The 21,079-nt window shown below is 42.7% G+C and overlaps 1 protein-coding gene across 2 annotated transcripts in view; it reads left to right on the forward strand.

Annotated features, from left to right (window-relative positions):
- Positions 1 to 21,079, forward strand: part of pex14 (peroxisomal biogenesis factor 14) — a 121,444-nt gene that overhangs the window by 84,519 nt on the left and 15,846 nt on the right. For both annotated transcript variants that reach the window (XM_061976521.1, XM_061976513.1), the window contains exons 5-7: positions 6,179 to 6,264; positions 8,510 to 8,612; positions 17,714 to 17,811. In XM_061976521.1, coding sequence (XP_061832505.1) covers positions 6,179 to 6,264; positions 8,510 to 8,612; positions 17,714 to 17,811 — 287 coding nt within the window. The remainder of the gene's footprint in view (positions 1 to 6,178; positions 6,265 to 8,509; positions 8,613 to 17,713; positions 17,812 to 21,079) is intronic.

Raw genomic sequence — 21,079 nt, forward strand, 5'->3', positions numbered from 1 at the left:
ATTTTCGATAGGGAAGGTTATAGGTTCAACACTAAATGATGCAGTAACAATAAAACACGCCCTTGTGTGAGAAGAATACCATTCACCTTGAAACTATATACTACATACAATTTGACACTGGGTTTTTCATTTGATCTGCATGCCAATCCGTTATATAGACCCGGTAAAAACGTCCAATTAGGTCAAAATCAGAATACAGTAGAATAGCTGTATTATATTCATGAGGCCCACGTTATTGTGCCACCCAGTTAAATGAAACAGAATAAACAGGTGTTTAATATCTACAAGACCTGTATTTTGTTTACTGACATTTTCCGGTATAGGGAATTTCCAGTTTGACGGACAGTTGGCCTACCCTCATGACAGCTTGCATGATGACACAGTTTCACAGTATCAGTCACTCAGCAAAACAGTCAAACAATGACAAAAGCCTGATATACAGTACACTCTTAGACTCGAAAGGTAAAATAATAATGGGTACAAAAAACGAAACGCCTATGGTTGTTAATTTTATTCTGCGACAAATATCAAGCGGTGTCAGACATTCATGGAAATTATCTGTGTGTTTGCCTCTCAATGTCTATTAGCAAACTAACCAATGGGAGGCGAGCACACCATAAAAATGTCATGAATTAGAAAAAAAAAAAGGTGTAGCCAGTCACTAGGTGTGTATGTATATGTGTATAGTATGTATGTGGGAGGTTACCACTAAGGTTACTATGATCCCTTGCATGTAAAACACATTTATTGTCACCAACCATTTGACACCATTGCTAAGTTTTGTTTGACCTTTTGATTCTGTGCAGGATGTGAAGTGTTTTCCAACATCACGGCCATGCAAAGCACATGCAAACATTAGTAACTCCCTGCTCCCTGCCAGGTCACTACAGTAAACAGACTACAGTGGAAAAATACAAGTAATAGAGACGCCTTTTTTGTTTCTGACACGCTCACATAAACCTAGATTATGCTGCTGCGTCAAGGCGCCACCGTACGCTACGCCGGCAAACTTCTTGCCGCATGCTAGCTTGATGTTGATGTTCTCCTTTGATTATAGATCAACATTTAAAATAAATTGACTGTTGTAATTATTAGATTCGATTCAGTTCCTATAGCCCTCCACATCTCTCTTCACATTTTTTGTAAAGTACATAGAAGCATAAGCCTGCCTTAAACACAATTGTTTACACACTTGATTAACATATTTTACATAAAATGTATAGGTACTCCGCACTAATGAATGATAATAAAAGATGATCAATAAAACACTTCGGATTGACAGTCTCGCTCTACTCTACTATGCAAAGGGAGAGCCATGTATCAAAAACCCCCAGAAACGCCGTCGTTGAGAAATGTTGTTCTTAAACTGTTGGACAATTTGCTCACGCATTTGTTCACAAAGTGGTGACCCTCGCCCCATTCTTGTTTGTGAATGACTGAGCATTCCATGGAAGCTGCTTTTATACCCAATCTTGGCACCCACCTGTTCCCAATTAGCTTGTTCACCTGTGGGATGTTCCAAATAAGTGTTTGATGAGCATTCCTCAACTTTCTCAGTCTTTTTTGCCATTTGTGCCAGCTTTTTTGAAACATGTTGCAGGCATCAAATTCCAAATGAGCAAATATTTGCAAAAAATAACTAAGTTCACCAGGTCGAACGCCAAGTATCTTGTCTTTGCAGTCTATTCAATTGAATATAGGTTGAAAAGGATTTGCAAATCATGATCCTAGGAGCTATGTTGTCCGGGGGCTTCCATGCCCCCTGGTAGGGTCTCCCAAGACAAACAGGTCCTAGGTGAGGGATCAGACAAAGAGCAGCTCGAAGACTTCTATGGAAATGCAAGAACCGAGACTCAGATTTCCCTCGCCCGGACGCGGGTCACCGGGGCCCCCCTCCGGAGCCAGGCCCGGAGTTGGGGCACGATGGCGAGCGCCTGGTGGCCGGGCCTGTCCCCATGGGGCCCGGCCGGGCACAGCCCGAAGAGGCAACGTGGGTCCCCCCTCCAATGGGCTCACCACCCATAGCAGGGGCCATAGAGGTCGGGTGCATTGTGAGCTGGGCGGTAGCCGAAGGCAGGGCACTTGGCGGTCCGATCCTCGGCTACAGAAGCTATCTCTTGGGACGTGGAACGTCACCTCGCTGAGGAGCCTGAGCTAGTGCGCGAGGTAGAGAAGTTCCGGTTGGATATAGTCGGACTCACCTCGACGCACAGCAAGGGCTCTGGAACCAGTTCTCTCGAGAGGGGCTGGACTCTCTTCCACTCTGGCGTTGCCAGCAGTGAGAGGCGACGGGCTGGGGTGGCAATTCTTGTTGCCCCCCGGCTCAGAGCCTGCATGTTGGAGTTCAACCCGGTGGACGAGAGGGTAGCTTCCCTCCGCCTTCGGGTGGGGGAACGGGTCCTGACTGTTGTTTGCGCTTACGCGCCAAACAGCAGCTCAGAGTACCCACCCTTTTTGGATTCACTCGAGGGAGTACTTGAGAGTGCTCCCCCGGGTGATTCCCTCGTTCTACTGGGGGACTTCAACGCTCATATTGGCAACGACAGTGAAACCTGGAGAGGCGTGATTGGGAAGAATGGCCGCCCGGATCTGAACCCAAGTGGTGTTTTGTTATTGGACTTTTGTGCCCGTCATGGATTGTCCATAACGAACACCATGTTCAAGCATAAGGGTGCCCATATGTGCACTTGGCACCAGGACACCCTAGGCCGCAGTTCTATGATCGACTTTGTAGTTGTGTCATCGGATTTGCGGCCTCATGTTTTGGACACTCGGGTGAAGAGAGGGGCGGAGCTTTCTACCGATCACCACCTGGTGGTGAGTTGGCTGCGATGGTGGGGGAGGATGCCGGACAGACCTGGCAGGCCCAAACGCATTGTGAGGGTTTGCTGGGAACGTCTGGCAGAGTCTCCTGTCAGAGAGAGTTTCAATTCCCACCTCCGGAAGAACTTTGAACATGTCACGAGGGAGGTGCTGGACATTGAGTCCGAGTGGACCATGTTCCGCACCTCTATTGTCGAGGCGGCTGATTGGAGCTGTGGCCGCAAGGTAGTTGGTGCCTGTCGTGGCGGTAATCCTAGAACCCGTTGGTGGACACCGGCGGTGAGGGATGCCGTCAAGCTGAAGAAGGAGTCCTATCGGGTTCTTTTGGCTCATGGGACTCCTGAGGCAGCGGACGGGTACCGACAGGCCAAGCGGTGTGCGGCTTCAGCGGTCGCGGAAGCAAAAACTCGGACATGGGAGGAGTTCGGGGAAGCCATGGAAAACGACTTCCGGACGGCTTCGAAGCGATTCTGGACCACCATCCGCCGCCTCAGGAAGGGGAAGCAGTGCACTACCAACACCGTGTATGGTGCGGATGGTGTTCTGCTGACCTCGACTGCGGAAGTTGTGGATCGGTGGAGGGAATACTTCGAAGACCTCCTCAATCCCACCAACACGTCTTCCTATGAGGAAGCAGTGCCTGGGGAATTTGTGGTGGGCTCTCCTATTTCTGGGGCTGAGGTTGCTGAGGTAGTTAAAAAGCTCCTCGGTGGCAAGGCCCCGGGGGTGGATGAGATCCGCCCGGAGTTCCTTAAGGCTCTGGATGCTGTAGGGCTGTCTTGGTTGACAAGACTCTGCAGCATCGCGTGGACATCGGGGGCAGTACCTCTGGATTGGCAGACCGGGGTGGTGGTTCCTCTCTTTAAAAAGGGGAACCGGAGGGTGTGTTCTAACTATCGTGGGATCACACTCCTCAGCCTTCCCGGTAAGGTCTATTCAGGTGTACTGGAGAGGAGGCTACGCCGGATAGTCGAACCTCGGATTCAGAAGGAACAGAGTGGTTTTCGTCCTGGTCGTGGAACTGTGGACCAGCTCTATACTCTCGGCAGGGTCCTTGAGGGTGCATGGGAGTTTGCCCAACCAGTCTACATGTGCTTTGTGGACTTGGAGAAGGCATTCGACCGTGTCCCTCGGGAAGTCCTGTGGGGAGTGCTCAGAGAGTATGGGGTTTCGGACTGTCTGATTGTGGCGGTCCGCTCCCTGTATGATCAGTGTCAGAGCTTGGTTCGCATTGCCGGCAGTAAGTCGGACACGTTTCCGGTGAGGGTTGGACTCCGCCAAGGCTGCCCTTTGTCACCGATTCTGTTCATAACTTTTATGGACAGAATTTCTAGGCGCAGTCAAGGCGTTGAGGGGATCCGGTTTGGTGGCTGCAGGATTAGGTCTCTGCTTTTTGCAGATGATTTGGTCCTGATGGCTTCATCTGGCCAGGATCTTCAGCTCTCACTGGATCGGTTCGCAGCCGAGTGTGAAGCGACTGGGATGAGAATCAACACCTCCAAGTCCGAGTCCATGGTTCTCGCCCGGAAAAGGGTGGAGTGCCATCTCCGGGTTGGGGAGGAGATCTTGCCCCAAGTGGAGGAGTTCAAGTACCTCGGAGTCTTGTTCACGAGTGAGGGAAGAGTGGATGGTGAGATCGACAGGCGGATCGGTGCGGCGTATTCAGTAATGCGGACGCTGTATCGATCCGTTGTGGTGAAGAAGGAGCTGAGCCGGAAGGCAAAGCTCTCAATTTACCGGTCGATTTACGTTCCCATCCTCACCTATGGTCATGAGCTTTGGGTCATGACCGAAAGGACAAGGTCACGGGTACAAGCGGCCGAAATGAGTTTCCTCCGCCGGGTGGCGGGGCTCTCCCTTAGAGATAGGGTGAGAAGCTCTGCCATCCGGGGGGAGCTCAAAGTAAAGCCGCTGCTCCTCCACATCGAGAGGAGCCAGATGAGGTGGTTCGGGCATCTGGTCAGGATGCCACCCGAGCACCTCCCTAAGGAGGTGTTTAGGGCATGTCCGACCGGTAGGAGGCCACGAGGAAGACCCAGGACACGTTGGGAAGACTATGTCTCCCGGCTGGCCTGGGAACGCCTCGGGATCCCCCGGGAGGAACTGGACGAAGTGGCTGGGGAGAGGGAAGTCTGGGCTTCCCTGCTTAGGCTGCTGCCCCCGCGACCCGACCTCGGATAAGCGGAAGAAGATGGATGGATGGATTTGCAAATCATTGTATTCTGTTTTTATTTACGATTTACACAACGTGTCAACTTCACTGGTTTTGGGTTTTGTACATAGCTATTTACTATACCTGTGATGTGTAATGTAAAGCGCCTTACGTTACACATCACATTCACACACTGATGGTGCTGTTATCTGTGTGGCAGCGAACATTAAGATTTTTATTAATGCACACATGCGATAAGGTGGCGACTTGTCCAGGGTGTACCCCGCCTACCGCCCGAATGCAGCTGAGATAGGCTCCAGCACCCCCCGCGACCCTGAAAGGGACAAGCGATAGGAAAATGGATGGATGTAAAAAGTGCAATTTAAATGTATACTTTTTATGTATATACATTATTGGAATAAAAGAATGAAGATTATGGGAAGCAAAATCTGTGTTTATTTCAACTATTTTTCCGTAAATATTCATTGAGGCCATAAAGTGTTTTTTTTATAATTACTTGGTTAATCGAACAAACTCATCAATAGCTTACTGGATTACTAAAATAATCGACGGCTGCAACTATTTTAAGTTTTATTTTTACATAATACTTACAGTGAATTATATGTTTTCTGGTTGGACAAATAATAAATAAACAGCCTATTTTTGCTGAGAAAAAGCACAAAAGGGCGAGTTTTCCTAATAAATAATAAAATACATTAAAAATATTTTTTTTTCTGATTTGTAGAGGCGTGATTGTTAAATTGCAAATGTGCAAGAATAAACCTGTACTTTATTTGAAGCTGAAAAAAATAACATTACAGTAATATCCCCTTTGTTAAAAACACATACTGTACTACAATTCTTGAAATCAAAACTCTTCTTTTGAACGCATCCGTGTATTACGAATATTGGCTTAGGGTTATTAAAAACGTATGAGAATCAATGTGCCATCTATTAGAGCATTCTTCTATTGTATTAGCAGTCATGGAACATTTTTTCCACTTCTGACCTGAAGTGATCTAAAACTTGCTCTGCCGAGAAGCGTTTGTTTACACTGGCTTTTTATGAATGCCTACAATTCCTGACAAAGATGTCTGGCAGATGAGCATCTCAAATAAAATGAATGCAGTTTTAGCTTTATTTAATAAAGTATTCATGCAGCCTTTATATTGTAATGGTAAAATGTTTTTTCTTGTTGTCAAGGTCCAAAAGGCCTAAGATGGAGAAACTATGGTGCCTTCACCATCATGATGGTGGGCATAGCCTATGGCTGTCATCAACTTTACAAGGTACAGTAGGTCACAGTCTTTTTTGACTATGTTCTCTACTTTGAATTTTTATTCACTGTTAATATTTCTCTAAAACATTTTATATATATATATATATATATATATATATATATATATATATATATATATATATATATATATATATATATATATATATACCGTATTCATATTTACAGACCTGTCCGTACTGCCCCTCCCTGGTATTACATTTAAATTGGTGGCCTTAGCAAGCACATCAGTTTGATGAATTATAGTTTTAGAATAGCTGGCGTCTCTGCACCATGTAACTTTGCTTTGGTGTGGTTATTAATGCCCTCCTGCTTCATGTCAATGCCTTCCTTCCTTTTCCCTCAGTTATGGTTTTATCTTTAAAAACTATCGTGGCTAACACGACTCACAACTGTTTTTTGATGTCCAGCCATCTAAAAATAATCAGCCTGGTTTAATATCAGGTTTAGCAGCATATTGGACATGAGTTCATGGGGCCTCTTGTCCTCAGTGCGATTACAGCAGTGTAGTAGCAGTCTGAGTGGCATGTGGAAACCATTATGCTCATTTCGGAGCAGGACAGAGGCTTTTGCACTTGATCTCAAGCTCTATGACACGACTAAGAGGGAGCACATGGCACAACAAGACATATTAACCACTCTGTAGGTTTTGTTGGATTGACATTTTTGTGTAAAACCGCATATGATGGATCAAGGCGTTCTGCTATATCTTGCAAGAATCTGCTGTGTCGCCAACTTCAGTTTTCTTCACGCCAGCTGCCAGTCACCTGGGTGTTTGGATCCCCCGGCGGGACAGCACAGGTTGCTGTCATGTCAGTTGAGCGTAGCGCCAGTCGCACCATATGTCCTTGCTTCTGCCCATACTTTATTTATGTTATTGTGCACCTTGTAAACACCTCCGCCATGGTAACCTGCTTATTAATTACAATGTGTTGACACTCATTTGTTTTTTTTACCTTAAAAAATGTTTGTTACTTGCTGGTGAAGTCTGCTGTCACTTGAGCTGGCCAGAAAACCTGGCAAAGAGGGCTACAGACTACAAATTGTCTGAGGGATTATAAATCGGCAAACATGGTGTTTGTTTATTTTTAAATATAATTGTGTATGGTAAGCTCTCTCTCATGCACAAATTCAACTGTTTCAAGTAATAAATCCTTATTTATTTTGGGAAATGCACATGTCAAACTTGTTTAGTTGTTATATTTTTCCTTTTGGAACTATTTATTTGAATAGTATTATCTTTACCAGGCTTTGGCTTGAAATTATTCTCATCAATGATTGCGCTGAAATATGTTTGCTTTCTTACTATGATTTAATGAAACTTGTTTGAATAGAATGAAATATACCATCATATCAAGTAAATCAGTGATTCTTAAACTGTACCATACCATACCATACCAACTTTATTCATAAAGCCCTTTGAAAACAACCACAGTTGAAGAACACCACAAAGAAATACAGGCAAAGCACAGACTAAAAAATAACATTTAAAACAGAAGTAAAATACACATTGAAAAAGCAAATACAAATTATCCTAAGAACAATTTGTTAGGTAAAAAGCAGTTAAAAAGTAAAAAACAGTTAAATAAGTTAAAAACAGTTTAAAGTCTCATGCTGTCGTATGCAGCCTCCATGTAGTGGTACGCTAAATAATCACTTGATTAAAGTACAGTGTTTTACTTTATATTTAAACACAGTGTTGCTGTTCAAACTGTGTGTAATGCTACAGTGGCAAAAAATATCGAATATACTTGTTTAAAAAAAAAAACAGCCTAGTTTTTGATAAATACTTAGGCCTACTATGCTACTGTATTTAAATGTTGGTCATTATAGTGGTATTTGGAGAGCTAAGTGTTTTCTGCGGTGGGACTTGGTAAAAAAAAAAGTTTGAGACCCACTGATCTGAATCCTAAATCATTGACACTATTAGAGTAAATCCTCCATTTTGAGAGTGGAACCATCTTGCTAGATAACTAAAATCTTAAACCGATAATAACAACAGCAGTGAAGCCCTTTTCTAATCCACTAATGGCTTCAACACCTGATGCTTGATGCACTTGCTTGGGAGAAGAAAATGTGCTCTCAATCAGCCACAGTTTAAACAATGATGCACTAGTCCAATAAAACAATGTCTTTGACCCTCCGCCGCCTCGTCTTGGTGGCCCTGTCTTCTCATCATCTTTCCTCCACTTCCCACCAGAGAGAAGTCTAATATTGTGGCTCGTTTTTAATTGCAGAAATACATCCTTCCTCTCATTATGGCATGCCGAGAGGACAAGAAGCATCTGCAGAGGATGGAGAGCAACATTGCAGCAATGAGTGGCACGCTGACACAGACAGGTGAAGATTAATATCTTCATCACTTTCTCCCTCCTTAACATTTTCCCTCATTTATCTGTTGCCAAAATCGGGGGGCCCGCACATTTTTAACAAATGACGCCGCTGTCATTTCGCTTTAATTTGAAATTGCTTGTTTACTGTCAGGCTCGAGCTCAATTAATTACGTTTCGCTGAAAAGCTCTTAACCTCAGAATATTAATGAGGAGTCGGGAAATGACAACTTTTCTTCCCCCTCCCCCCACCCACCTTCCCTCATCCCCCTCACAGTCCATCGTTCTCCCATCGCTATACCACCCCTAGCCAATGCTTCACAGCCATCATCATCAGCCACGCTCTGCCCCATAGGTGGTGAGAAAGTTAATTTTAATTTGGAGTGCTAGGCTGCGCGCGTGTGTGTGTGTGTTGTGCGTATTAGTAGGATGGCACTGTGTAGTGTCTAGGCCCAGCATTGGTCCTTGTGTGTGATTAAGTGCACAGTGACAGGTGCAGCTCCCATGTTGGACAGGTGAGGAATCTCAACCTAACTGTCAGACGCAAGGAGAGAGAGGGATGCTTCCTTTGCTCTTCGTCAGCATAATTAAAAATCCAGGATGGCGTAAATAAGAGAGGCCCTTTGACAAAGCTTGGACCTGTTAGCAATGGTGCTGAACTAATACATGTTTATCAGTATGCTAGCAAATTGCATTGGGTGCCTTCTCTGACACCTACTCAATGATATATACACTATATTGCCAAAAGTATTTGGCCACCTGCCTTGACTCACATATGAACTTGAAGTGCCATCCCATTCCTAACCCATGGGGTTCAATATGATGTCGGTCCACTTTTTGCAGCTATTTCAACTCTTCTGGGAAGGCTGTCCACAAGGTTGCGGAGTGTGTTCATAGGAATTTTCGACCATTCTTCCAAAAGCGCATTGGTGAGGTCACACACTGATGTTGGTCGAGAAGGCCTGGCTCTCAGTCTCCATTCTAATTCATCCCAAAGTTGTTCAGTCGGGTTCAGGTCAGGACTCTGTGCAGGCCAGTCAAGTTCATCCACACCAGACTCTGTCATCCATGTCTTTATGGACCTTGCTTTGTGCACAGTCATGTTGGAAGACGAAGGGGCCCACTCCAAACTGTCCCCACAAGGTTGGGAGCATGGAATTGTCCAAAAGGTTTTGGTATTCTGGAGCATTCGAAGTTCCTTTCATTCGAACTAAGGGACCAAGCTCCATCCATCCATCCATCCATCCATCCATCCATCCATCCATCCATCCATCCATTCATCCATCCATCCATTTTCTACCGCTTATTCCCTTCGGGGTCGCGGGGGGCGATGGAGCCTATCTCAGCTACAATCGGGCGGAAGGCGGCGTACACCCTGGACAAGTCGCCACCTCAAGCTCAACTCCTAAAAAACAACGCCACACCATAATTCCTCCTCCACCCACTTTGTCAGTTTATGTGGCCTACCACTTTGTGGCTGAGTTGCTGTTGTTTCCGAACTCTTCCATTTTCTTATAATAAAGCCGACAGTTGACTTTTGGGGCGGTATAGCTCGGTTGGTAGAGTGGCCGTGCCATCAACTTGAGGGTTGCAGGTTCGATCCCCGCTTCCGCCATCCTAGTCACTGCCGTTGTGTCCTTGGGCAAGACACTTTACCCACCTGCTCCCAGTGTCACCCACACTGGTTTAAATGTAACTTAGATATTGGGTTTTTACTATGTAAAGCGCTTTGAGTCACTATATAAGCGCTATATAAATATAATTCACTTCAATTCACTTCCCTTTGAAATATTTAGGAGCAAGGAAATTTCACGACTGGATTTGTTGCACAGGTGGCATCCTATGACAGTTCCATGCTGGAAATCACTGAGCTCCTGAGAGCGGCCCATTCTTTCACAAATGTTTGTAGAAACAGTCTCCATGCCTAAGTGCTTAATTTTATACACCTGTAGCTGGGCCAAGTGATTAGGACACCTGATTCTCATCATTTGGATGGGTGGCCAAATACTTTTGGCAATATAGTGTACATAAACGGGTTTGGATACAACTCCTCATCAGATTAGGCTAGATTTTTATATTTTTAGATGGACTGAAACATATGGAAAATATACATTCAACTTTGTGGGAACAGTTTGGGGATCGCTATTTTTTGTTACAGCATGACTTTGCCACAGGTCAGAAATACAGATCCATAGTGTCATGCTTGGATGAGTTTGGTTTGGATGAGCCCTGAACTCAACCCCATCAGAATAGCTCGGGATGAACTACAACATAGCTTTAGATCTTGGACCTAAGACATTAGAGATGCTTGATAAGCTTTCATCACCTCCTACAGCACCTAATTATCAACACCAATATGCATTGGTTCTTAAGCAGGGCTTGTAAATAAAAATGTCTGTACATTGAAGCACATTTCTCCATAACAAACAATGTAAACCTGAACAAAGGTTTCCAGCCTCGACCAAAGTCCATATATTAGTAAAATTACACTTTATACACAATATGACACACTATCATACTTGCCAACCTTGAGACCTCCGATTTCGGGAGGTGGGGGGAGGGGGGCGGGCGTGGTCTGGGGTGGGGCGGGGTTGGGGCGGGGGCGTGGTTAGAGGCGTGGTTAAGAGGGGAGGATTATATTTACAGCTAGAATTCACCAAGTCAAGTGTTTCATATATATATATATATATATATATAAGAAATACTTGACTTTCAGTGAATTCTAGCTATATATATATATATTTATTTTATTATATATATATATGGATATATAAATAAAATAAATACTTGAATTTCAGTGTTCATTTATTTACACATATACACACACATAACACTCATCTACTCATTGTTGAGTTAAGGGTTGAATTGTCCATCCTTGTTCTATTCTCTGTCACTATTTTTCTAACCATGCTGAACACCCTCTCTGATGATGCATTGATGTGTGGCACGCACAAAAGTGCTTTCATCAAATGCATTAGAGTCTGGAATCTTCCATCTCTCCCTAGCATGGCCCAAAACCGGTCAATCTTTGCTTCCTGAGGAAGATCTTCAGTGCCAAGCACTTGGTAGTCCACTACTTCTTCCCGGAGGCTATCCAGGTCCAATCGCAGCTGCGGCTTGGAACTTACAAGCTGTTATGAGAGTAGCGTATGTGTGTGTGTGGCCCTTTAATAGGTGAGCATGTGAGGTGAGTGACGTCAGTGAGTGTGTGGGCGAGAGAAGAGAGGGAGCGGTAGCGTGAGTGCGGGCGGGGACTAGTTTGTTTTGTGTTAGATTGGCTGTGTGCAAGCAATCAATAAAGCAAGATTTGCAACTAATCGCCGGACTCAGGCAGGAAAGGTGCAACAAAGCGTATTTCTTCATCTTACTCGTCGTCGGCGTCGCCATGGCTGTATCTTCCTCGTTCTTCTGCTTTGTCTCCTGGTTGTGTGCGCAGTTGTGCACTGCACTCTCTATAAGCCGTATATGTTATTGATGTTATAGATGGCAGTATTGTCCTGTTTAAGAGTGTCACAACATTGCTGTTTACGGCAGACGAACTGCTTTACGGTAGACAAAAACATGACTGCTGTTGTTGTGTGTTGTTACCGCGCTGGGAGGACGTTAATGAAACTGCCTAACAATAAACCCACATAAGAAACCAAGAACTCGCCCTCGATCATTCTACAGTTATAATGTGTTTGGGCAGGCACGCTTTTTATATCGTGGGAAAGTGGACTCAGGTCCGCATGGAGCTGGAGCTGGAGGGGGCGTGGCCTCCAGCTCCGCCTGAATTTCCGGAGATTTTCGGGAGAAAATTTGTCCCGGGAGGTTTTCGGGAGAGGCGCTGAATTTCGGGAGTCTCCCGGAAAATCCAGGAGGGTTGGCAAGTATGCACACTATACAGCACGGTATATCAAACAAACATAACACGGTGTTGATGGATCAACTTTCTATTTAATAACAAGGTCAAAACAACAACTAGCTAAACTGTCTCATACGCAGCCATGCTGCAGACACACACATTTTCTGTCACTAACCCTGTGGTGCACTCACAGTTGGAAATCACAAACCTCCTGAACTTTAACAGCCAGATCACTACAATGATTAGGAATAATGAAAAAATAATCTACTTTACCATTTAGTTTAATCTTCTAGGCGTGCAACGAAAGAGACAAACCACACATTGCTTGTACATTGCTTTCTTTGGACTCATATTGAGCAAGCAAAACTAAAAAATGCTGTGAAAAGGCAAAAAATAACAAAAATCACAAATAACACACTAGCACAGAAGCTAAGGACAGCATTGCTGTGCTGACTGAATAAGCACCGGGGATCGATCAGCCCGCCCACAATTGCTGTACTGCCGGTGACAAAATGGCTGCGCTACGAGGCACACAATGGCTGGATGAACCGTTCGTACACTGTGACAATGTTCGTACACCAAAGCATATTTTCATTCGGTCGGTGGTTCATACAAAAGGTTCATACAAAGAGGGGTTGGTAAATCAAGGTTCCACTGCATGCACCACTTCTTCCTTCAAACTAATGTCCGGTCAGATCTCAGAAGTATTGAAGAAATACACCTTACTCGCTCTTTGCATAACCAGCGCTTTGTCATTGCAAATTGCATATGTACAGTCCGAGAGCAAAACTTGAGATTAATTCCAGACGGTGGACCAATTGAATTGGCAAGCTTGTTACTTTATGGAGACTAGCACAGGTCATCACTTGCGTGTCAGTTAAAGGTCACATGACCACACATACAAAGCATTACCCATCAATTGGGCACAATTCAGGAAATACATTATCCGATATTATTATGGGCAGAAAAAAAACAATATATGATGTGATATGCAATATCATTCAATATTATCAAACATACCTATTAAAATCCGAATTAAATTTGAGGTTACACTGGTAATGTTTTCTAGGGTTGTCCAAAAAATATTTTAACGACAGCAACTATCCATCCATCCATTTTCTACCGCTTGTCCCCATGCGGGGTGACGGGTAATGCTGGAGCCTATCCCAGCTGCACATGGGTGGAAGGCGGTGTACACCCTGGACAAGTCGCCACCTCATCACAGGGCCAACACAGATAGACAGACAACATTCACACTCACATTTATTCACTAGGGGCAATTTAGTGTTGCCAATTAACCTATCCCCAGGTGCATGTCTTTGGAGGTGGGAGGAAGCCGGAGTACCCGGAGGGAACCCACGCAGTCACGGGGAGAACATGCAAACTCCACACAGAAAGATCCTGAGCCCAGGATCGAACCCAGGTCCTTCGTATTGTGAGGCACACGTACTAACCCCTGTTTCACCGTGCTGCCCCGACAGTAACTAATTTATTTAAATACGTTAAATTTGTTGATGTCACACGAGCATCATGGGAAGCCTCTTTAGATTAGTTTACTCCAGGATGCACTCTGCGATCAATATTGTCTTTAAAAATAAATAATAAACTTACATTTAAGGTACAAAAAAAAGAAAGTGTGCCATGCAGAGAATTCAACCAAATAAGGTACCAAGTAAAAATAGCAAGAAGCAAAACAAAACAATCTGGCTTTCAGTGGCATTGAGTAGTATTCCAAGCAATCAAGAAATAACATGAACAAATCACACCCATGACAAACACAATGAACTGGCGCTGTCTTCGGAGCTCCCACTTAAAAGGACTAATTACAAAATGAAAGACAGCTGTGCCCTGTTCTGTACACTTAGTTAAAGGGCATCATTAAAAACCAAAACAGGAAACATGTAACAAAATAAAAGCACACAACAGGAAATAATGGCAGGAACAGAGAATAAACCAACCTAAAGCCCAAATCGTCATGCAGCAACATTACTGGAACGCATTGAGGTGCTGGGACCATAATAGCAATAACAAATATCCAACCACCACATTTTACACAGAAATTAGGATATTTTCAAGAAGAAATACGTCATGCCTGCGTACAATATCCCAACAAATGGCAATCATATGGTTATTGTCAATACTATCAGAAAACAAAGACTAAAACGAATTACAACCAACGCGAGCAATTGTTATACTGGTGAAAATAAGTAGAGCATGCTTAGTAGCCTAATGTACGCCCAAAACTAAAGAGGAGATATATTACCAAGGTATGCCTATAGGCTACTGTTTCAAATGTTTCAGATTGCCATATAACTTGGTACATGTAGTCCACAATATGCAAACACGAATGAGGAATCATTTTATCCTGTGATTTGGCTGTCTCCATACGTTTCACATTGCCATGACAGCCGTGCTAATGTTGGAACCCAATTCCTCAGCGTATCAGCATATTGAGAACGAAATAGGCACTGACACTACCCATATCCACACAGGTTTTATTTGTCAAAAATATATTTTGGCCTGTCAGTTCGATTACACATCAACTTTCAGGCTAACGGGCATATATTTCCCCTGTTAGCCTAAATGTCGATGTGTATGCTCCCATTGACCGGGCTAGCATGCTCAGCATTCGTTGCACGAACATACTAGCTTTGTTAGACAAGATCATAGACTGTATTGGACAATATAGTTTACATACGAAATGTCCATTTCCATTTATTACAAGTAATAAGAAAACGTAAATGCCTTACTTACCTATCAAGGAGGAAATTAGCAAGTTTGGTGTCCGATGAAAAAATCATCTCCGCCTTCAATCGTCTCCATCTTTCAAAGGCATACAAATCCTCATTTTTTTCCTGGCTTTGTCATGAATAAGTTGAGAATCGTAACAAAGCCTTTTGGATTTATTAAGGTCTGACATGTTTAGTACATTTACCAGTGGCAGTAGCTAGAAGAAGATGGCGGTGCATAACTGGTAACCTGGATGTAACACACTCACAAACTTTCTAATTGGTCAAACGGTGGAGGACGGGTCATCGAAATGAAAACAATAGCAAGATTTCGGGGCTGTAAATCTAATTTTGAAATTAGCAAATCCCGACTGAACTACTGTTATCAGTTATAGAGGTATTCCAAAAGAACATGATTTATTAATGCCTTTTGACATGAAAATTGTTACATATGGCTCCTTTAAATGTTTTGAAAACTTAATAATCTCATTAAAATTGTTACCATTTGACAACCCTACTTTTTCATTTGCGTAAAAATAACAACCACATCCGCAATTGACTGATTTCGTACGACTGCAGTATAGCCAAGCAGCTATTGTACTAAATGACTGTTGTAGTCAACAATTGGGGAGAGGGGTTGCAATTACACAACTCCCACTGCTTTCCTTTTGTCTTAGGCCCTGTCTATATTAAGCCGAATAACTCCCTTTCCCTTCAACCCTGCGAGCTGCACTCAATGATCACGCTTTACTGCTGCCAATTGTTTGAACCCCCTTTTGTTAAAGCTCTTGTGTCTCTGAAGTGCTAAGTGCAACAAGGTGATGTATCCTGTTGGACGGGGGACTACATTAGTCTTTCCTGCCAGTAGCAGCCCGAGAGTAGAGGCCTTGACTCCTATTATGATTTGCCTACAACTTCACATGGTCAATTAATGAATGGATCTTGGAACTATTTCAGTGCACCTGGGAAGGTAATAGAATTGTGAAACTGTTTGGGTACTCTGTGTCGTTTCGGCGCCATATTGGTAACCAGCTGGCCATTAAGGACATACAGGCGTGGACATATGTAGTGTACATTATATCGAGGTATTTACTGAATAATTTACCAAATGGACAATCAACAGCCTCCGCACAGCAGCTGCAAGCCTCACATATCGTTGTCTCATCAGTCTGTTGCACACACATGCACACACACACGCACACACGCAGACACACACATGTCAAAGCTACAGCTGCCCTCTGATTCATGCTTTGCCAAAGTCATTGACTTCATTATTCTTGGCTTCATATCTGTGATGACTGGGAAGAAGAAGTTATGCATTTTTGTCAGTACAAAGGAGTCAAGGGTTTGATTGTAAAATATTTGGCTGCAATTGTACAGAAAACATATAGCACCAATGCATTCATGATTTGCGGCATCAGAGGCTGGTGAACTGACCCACTCATCTGGAGAAGTCATTCCGTGTTGAGGTGCATTTAGATACCAATAAGGCAGCTTTTGGTGCCCCAGTAACACTGTTTTAAGAGTCCTCTTAAGTTTTAGTTTTATTGCCACCCTTGGAGAGTTTGGTCACATTCAAGATCAAAAACTAAAAAAAACGACTTTAATGGCCGGGGTTTTTGCCACCAGCCATCCTGTTCAAACTTGTATTTTAAAGGGTTTCTGCAACGCATGGAAAGATCAAACATGTTAGAGCCCTACCTACAATAATACTACCCCTCCCATGTAAATACAGGTGGTGCTTTTTGAAATATCAAAAATGTAGTCTGTGTTGGTTTTCCACTTCACTAAACCCACTCTGTTTTTTGTATGGACCTTGGTTTACGTGGTTCTTTACATCCCGTCTAGCCGGCTGCAATTTCGGCTTTTTATCCATTGGCCTGACAACCTAGCAGTGGACCGCCACAATAGCTGTTGATGTTAATCCCATTAGGCTTGATTTAACACTTTACACACCCATGATTTATATGAATGTTTATTGGTTTTCTGTAATATAATCAGCTCGAGGAAACTTAATGCATTGTTTGGTAATACATGCGTGACTGAAAGCAGGGGGCAACTAACTGTGCCCGGTGTTATTTGAAATCATACACCCGCATCCAACACCAACACTTGAACTAATTCAATCTTCAAAGTCAATGGAAAAAGAACAATATTTTTTTAGATTAGGAGGGACATTTTGTCTGGCAGCCTCCTCCTTAATGAGAGCCTTGTTTTTTCCCCTTTGTTGATCGTTTGAGGATTTAGGATGCATTAAAAGGCCGTGTCTGGATGGATAATGGAAGGTTAGAGACTGTTATTTGATTTAGGTTCAGACGCTAGAGGTTAATATCTCCATTTTATGTGTAACCCCTTTCCACCCGCCACCCCCATCATCAACTATTTCCTTTAATTACAATTTTTGGAGGACGCCTTTGATTATGTACATAAGTTGAGTTGTCTTTTTTTATTTTGTAACACTAAGAATGTTTATATCAAAACAATGTTTTATTTTCTCTGTATATACAGTAATATCTATTTTTGCACTGTTTTTCCCAGTTGGACAGCTGCAGCAGACCCTGACTTCCCTCCAGGAGCTTCTGATTCAACAGCAGCAGAAAATCCAAGAGCTCTCTCAAGAACTGGCTACAGCAGAGGTAATTTTTTTACATCATCAGCATCACCATAACACCCTTCATTTGCTTTTGCCAACAGTAAGCCATGTAATAACTTCAGTTTTCCTCTATTCATCATCACAAATATTCTGTTTTAGTGTATTTGCCTTACCTCATCCTTCCACTGACTTTTTGGGATAAAACTCTTTGTAGTGCATTTAAATGGGTCATATTGTGATTTTCCTTTTCTACATTTAAAAAGACTTCTTTGTGGTCTACATAATATGTAACGGTGGTTCTTTGCATAGATTTTGTTTTACAGACTATAGTTTTGTGGGTGGTCTTAGTTACGTGCCTCCACTTTGACTGTGTTTTCACCCACGTCATATTTGTTGTTTTTAGCCAGTCTGCCCCACAAAACAAGGGTAGAGAAATAAAAGGAACTTATTGACTAAAACGTAGGACTACAGTGGCGGTCTCGCGCAAAGCTCTTTGGGTAAAAGTTTGCCATATATGGAGATATCCGCTGACGTCACCAATGGGAAAATTCCGAACAAGTCGTTTGGAGGAAGTATGGAAATCAATTAAAAAAATGTAATAACTCCGCCATGCTTCCACGGTTTGATTTCAAATTTTCGGGACTTATGCAGATCCCAAATACACAGCAAAGGGGGCCGCATAAAGGATGGGGGGACATCTTTGATACATTTTGTACATCAGTGGCTCTCAAACTTTTTTTCACCCAGTACCACCTCGGAAAACACTTGGCTCTCCGAGAACCCCCATAATGACCAACAATAAAATACAGGCCTAAGTATTCATTAAAAACAAGGTAAATGTTTTATTTAGCAAGTATATTTAATTTTTTTGGCCACTGTAACATTACACACAGTTTGAGCAGTAACACTCTGTTTGAATATTTAATTAATTGATTCTTTGGCATAGCACTAGATGGAGCTTGTGTACCTCAGTTTGAGAAAAACGGTTGTACATTAAAGATACTAAAACCAATACAATGTCGGTTAATCAAAATATGCAAAAAAAACATTTTTAAATGGTTTATCATTTTTGAGGGCTTTAGCAAACTCAAAAACTTGTCATATCTTGCAAGAAATGAATGCACATATTCATGCATGGAAAAGACCATATACATAAAGATGGACAGGCTGTCGAACAGTTTTGCTTTCAGGTCCCATTTTTGGGGATATTTGGGCTGGTTGCATTTTTTTATTTTTTGCAATTTTATTCGCAATGTTCCAGTCATGTTTATTTTGTTAGTAAAATGTGTCGCGGGCCAATACATTTTTTTTTTTTTTAAAGTTGGGATCCCCAAATGTCGGCACTTTGGACACTCCTAATGCACAAGTGTAGCCAATCCCTATAAAATAACATATGATTAGAAATTCTGTACTGCTACTTATCTACTTCAAAACCCCTATAGTCCAGTGTTTCTCAATTACTTTCTGTATGAACCGTCTGGGGGACATAACATATTTTCCGTGTCCCCCTTGTATTAAATTACTATTGAGATCTTGATGATATTTATTTATCTGTACAACACGGTGTGTGGGTTACATTCTTTACATATGCCGCTTATGACGACTCCTTGTTTTCTTTATATTCCTGTTCTGTGTGAGCTCTGTACACATGTGTTCTTACTACATCTACTGGGTAAAACCGGGAGCCTGTTGATTAGATTGAGCACTGCTGCATTTAACTGCAGGCTTGTGTATTGTTCTGACTTGAATATTAGAGTATAGACAAAATTAATTAAAATCTCCCCTGCTGCTCGCGACTCACTATTTGAGAAACGTTGCTATAGAGTATGATTTAACTTTCCTGTTACATAATCCTGTATCATACTTTTTATCTTATAAATTAAAGCCTTGCAAGAATGAGACAACTTTACAAATTGTTTTCCTGTAATCATGACATGACCAACTGTGCCGTTAAGCGCCGTCATGATGTTTTTGACGATTGTTGGACATGCCATAACTTGAAATTGCAAAGGAGCCCAGTAAAGGTGCCAAGTTGAAATCCTCAGATTGATTAGGAGAAGAGCGAGGAGGCTCCTACAGTCCCGTGTGCACTAAAACTTCCTGCGCTGCCCTTGGTCTTAACTGCCGCAGATAGACAGTCTTATTATACAGTTTATCATCACAACTAAAGCCATTCAGCATAAGTATGGTTCATCTCATTATGGGGCCATAATGTTAAGATATACTCTCGTTTGTCTTTGCCTTGATTTTTATAGACAGTGTTGGTAATCGTTTCGGAATTTGAAGTGTTTAGATGAAGTGACGGTGTTTTAAAAACTAATGTGCAGGCATGAAATGTTGGTAGATTTTTTTTATTTTATTGAATTTTTTTTATAACACAGCTCGTAATTTACTTTATGATCTCAGTGCTCTAGAAAGTGTCTTGGAAGAGACAATCTTAGACAATGTTTTATGTCCACAGCTTGTTAAGCACATGGCTAGCATCTGGATATCGCTGGGAAACATATGTGGACACATCTGCTTCAGCTCAAATAAAGGGAAAAGTATAAGTGCCTCACCGGGAGAAGATTGATATAAAGACTCATAGCTCACTTTGTGCCGTTTTAAGTTTTCAGCTGCTTACTCTTTCTTCGGGGTTAAAAAAAAAACAGCAGTTGGTTTTAGATGGAGTTTTTAAATAATTTTTACCACCAAGAAATGATAAAATGCCTGTATAAGAAGACATAATTGTGCTTCTTTTCTCTAATGGCAAGCGCCCCAGTAGTGTCTTTTGGATCCTCACAGGTTTTCATTTGTCATTTTCAAATCACACATTGCATTAAAGAAATGTCGACTTCATTTGCTGTGAGTACCTTGTTGGAGAGCGGCAGTATATAAAAACTATATTTCACATCAAAATGCCCATTAAACAAATCGTAAACTCTGCTTTATAGTTACAGTGGAGATCTTAAATTTTCCCCGCAAGTCGGCGAAGGCAGTCTTGTTGTCTCTGACCATGGAAGAAATTGGCAAATTGTTTTCAGGTCCGGGTTGTCTGATGAGAAACACATGTCTGACTACTTTTTATTCACCGTTTGTGGCTTCCAGGGTTTGCCTCACCACGCCGCTCAAAGTGAGCCACGCTTAGCAATTATACCTCTCAACACGGAAATGTGCCCCTAAGCCAAAACACATGGAGCTATTAAGTTTTCTCAGCTGCTAAGTAAACAAGTCTTGTAGTTTGGAAACCACTCATTTGTAGAGGACATGTAGTGACCCTAAACTGGGGACTGGAAGAATGGCATTCATGCGCAAAATCTACTTTGATACTG

Source organism: Nerophis lumbriciformis, linkage group LG01 (assembly GCF_033978685.3).
Source record: "Nerophis lumbriciformis linkage group LG01, RoL_Nlum_v2.1, whole genome shotgun sequence".
NCBI lineage: Eukaryota > Metazoa > Chordata > Actinopteri > Syngnathiformes > Syngnathidae > Nerophis > Nerophis lumbriciformis.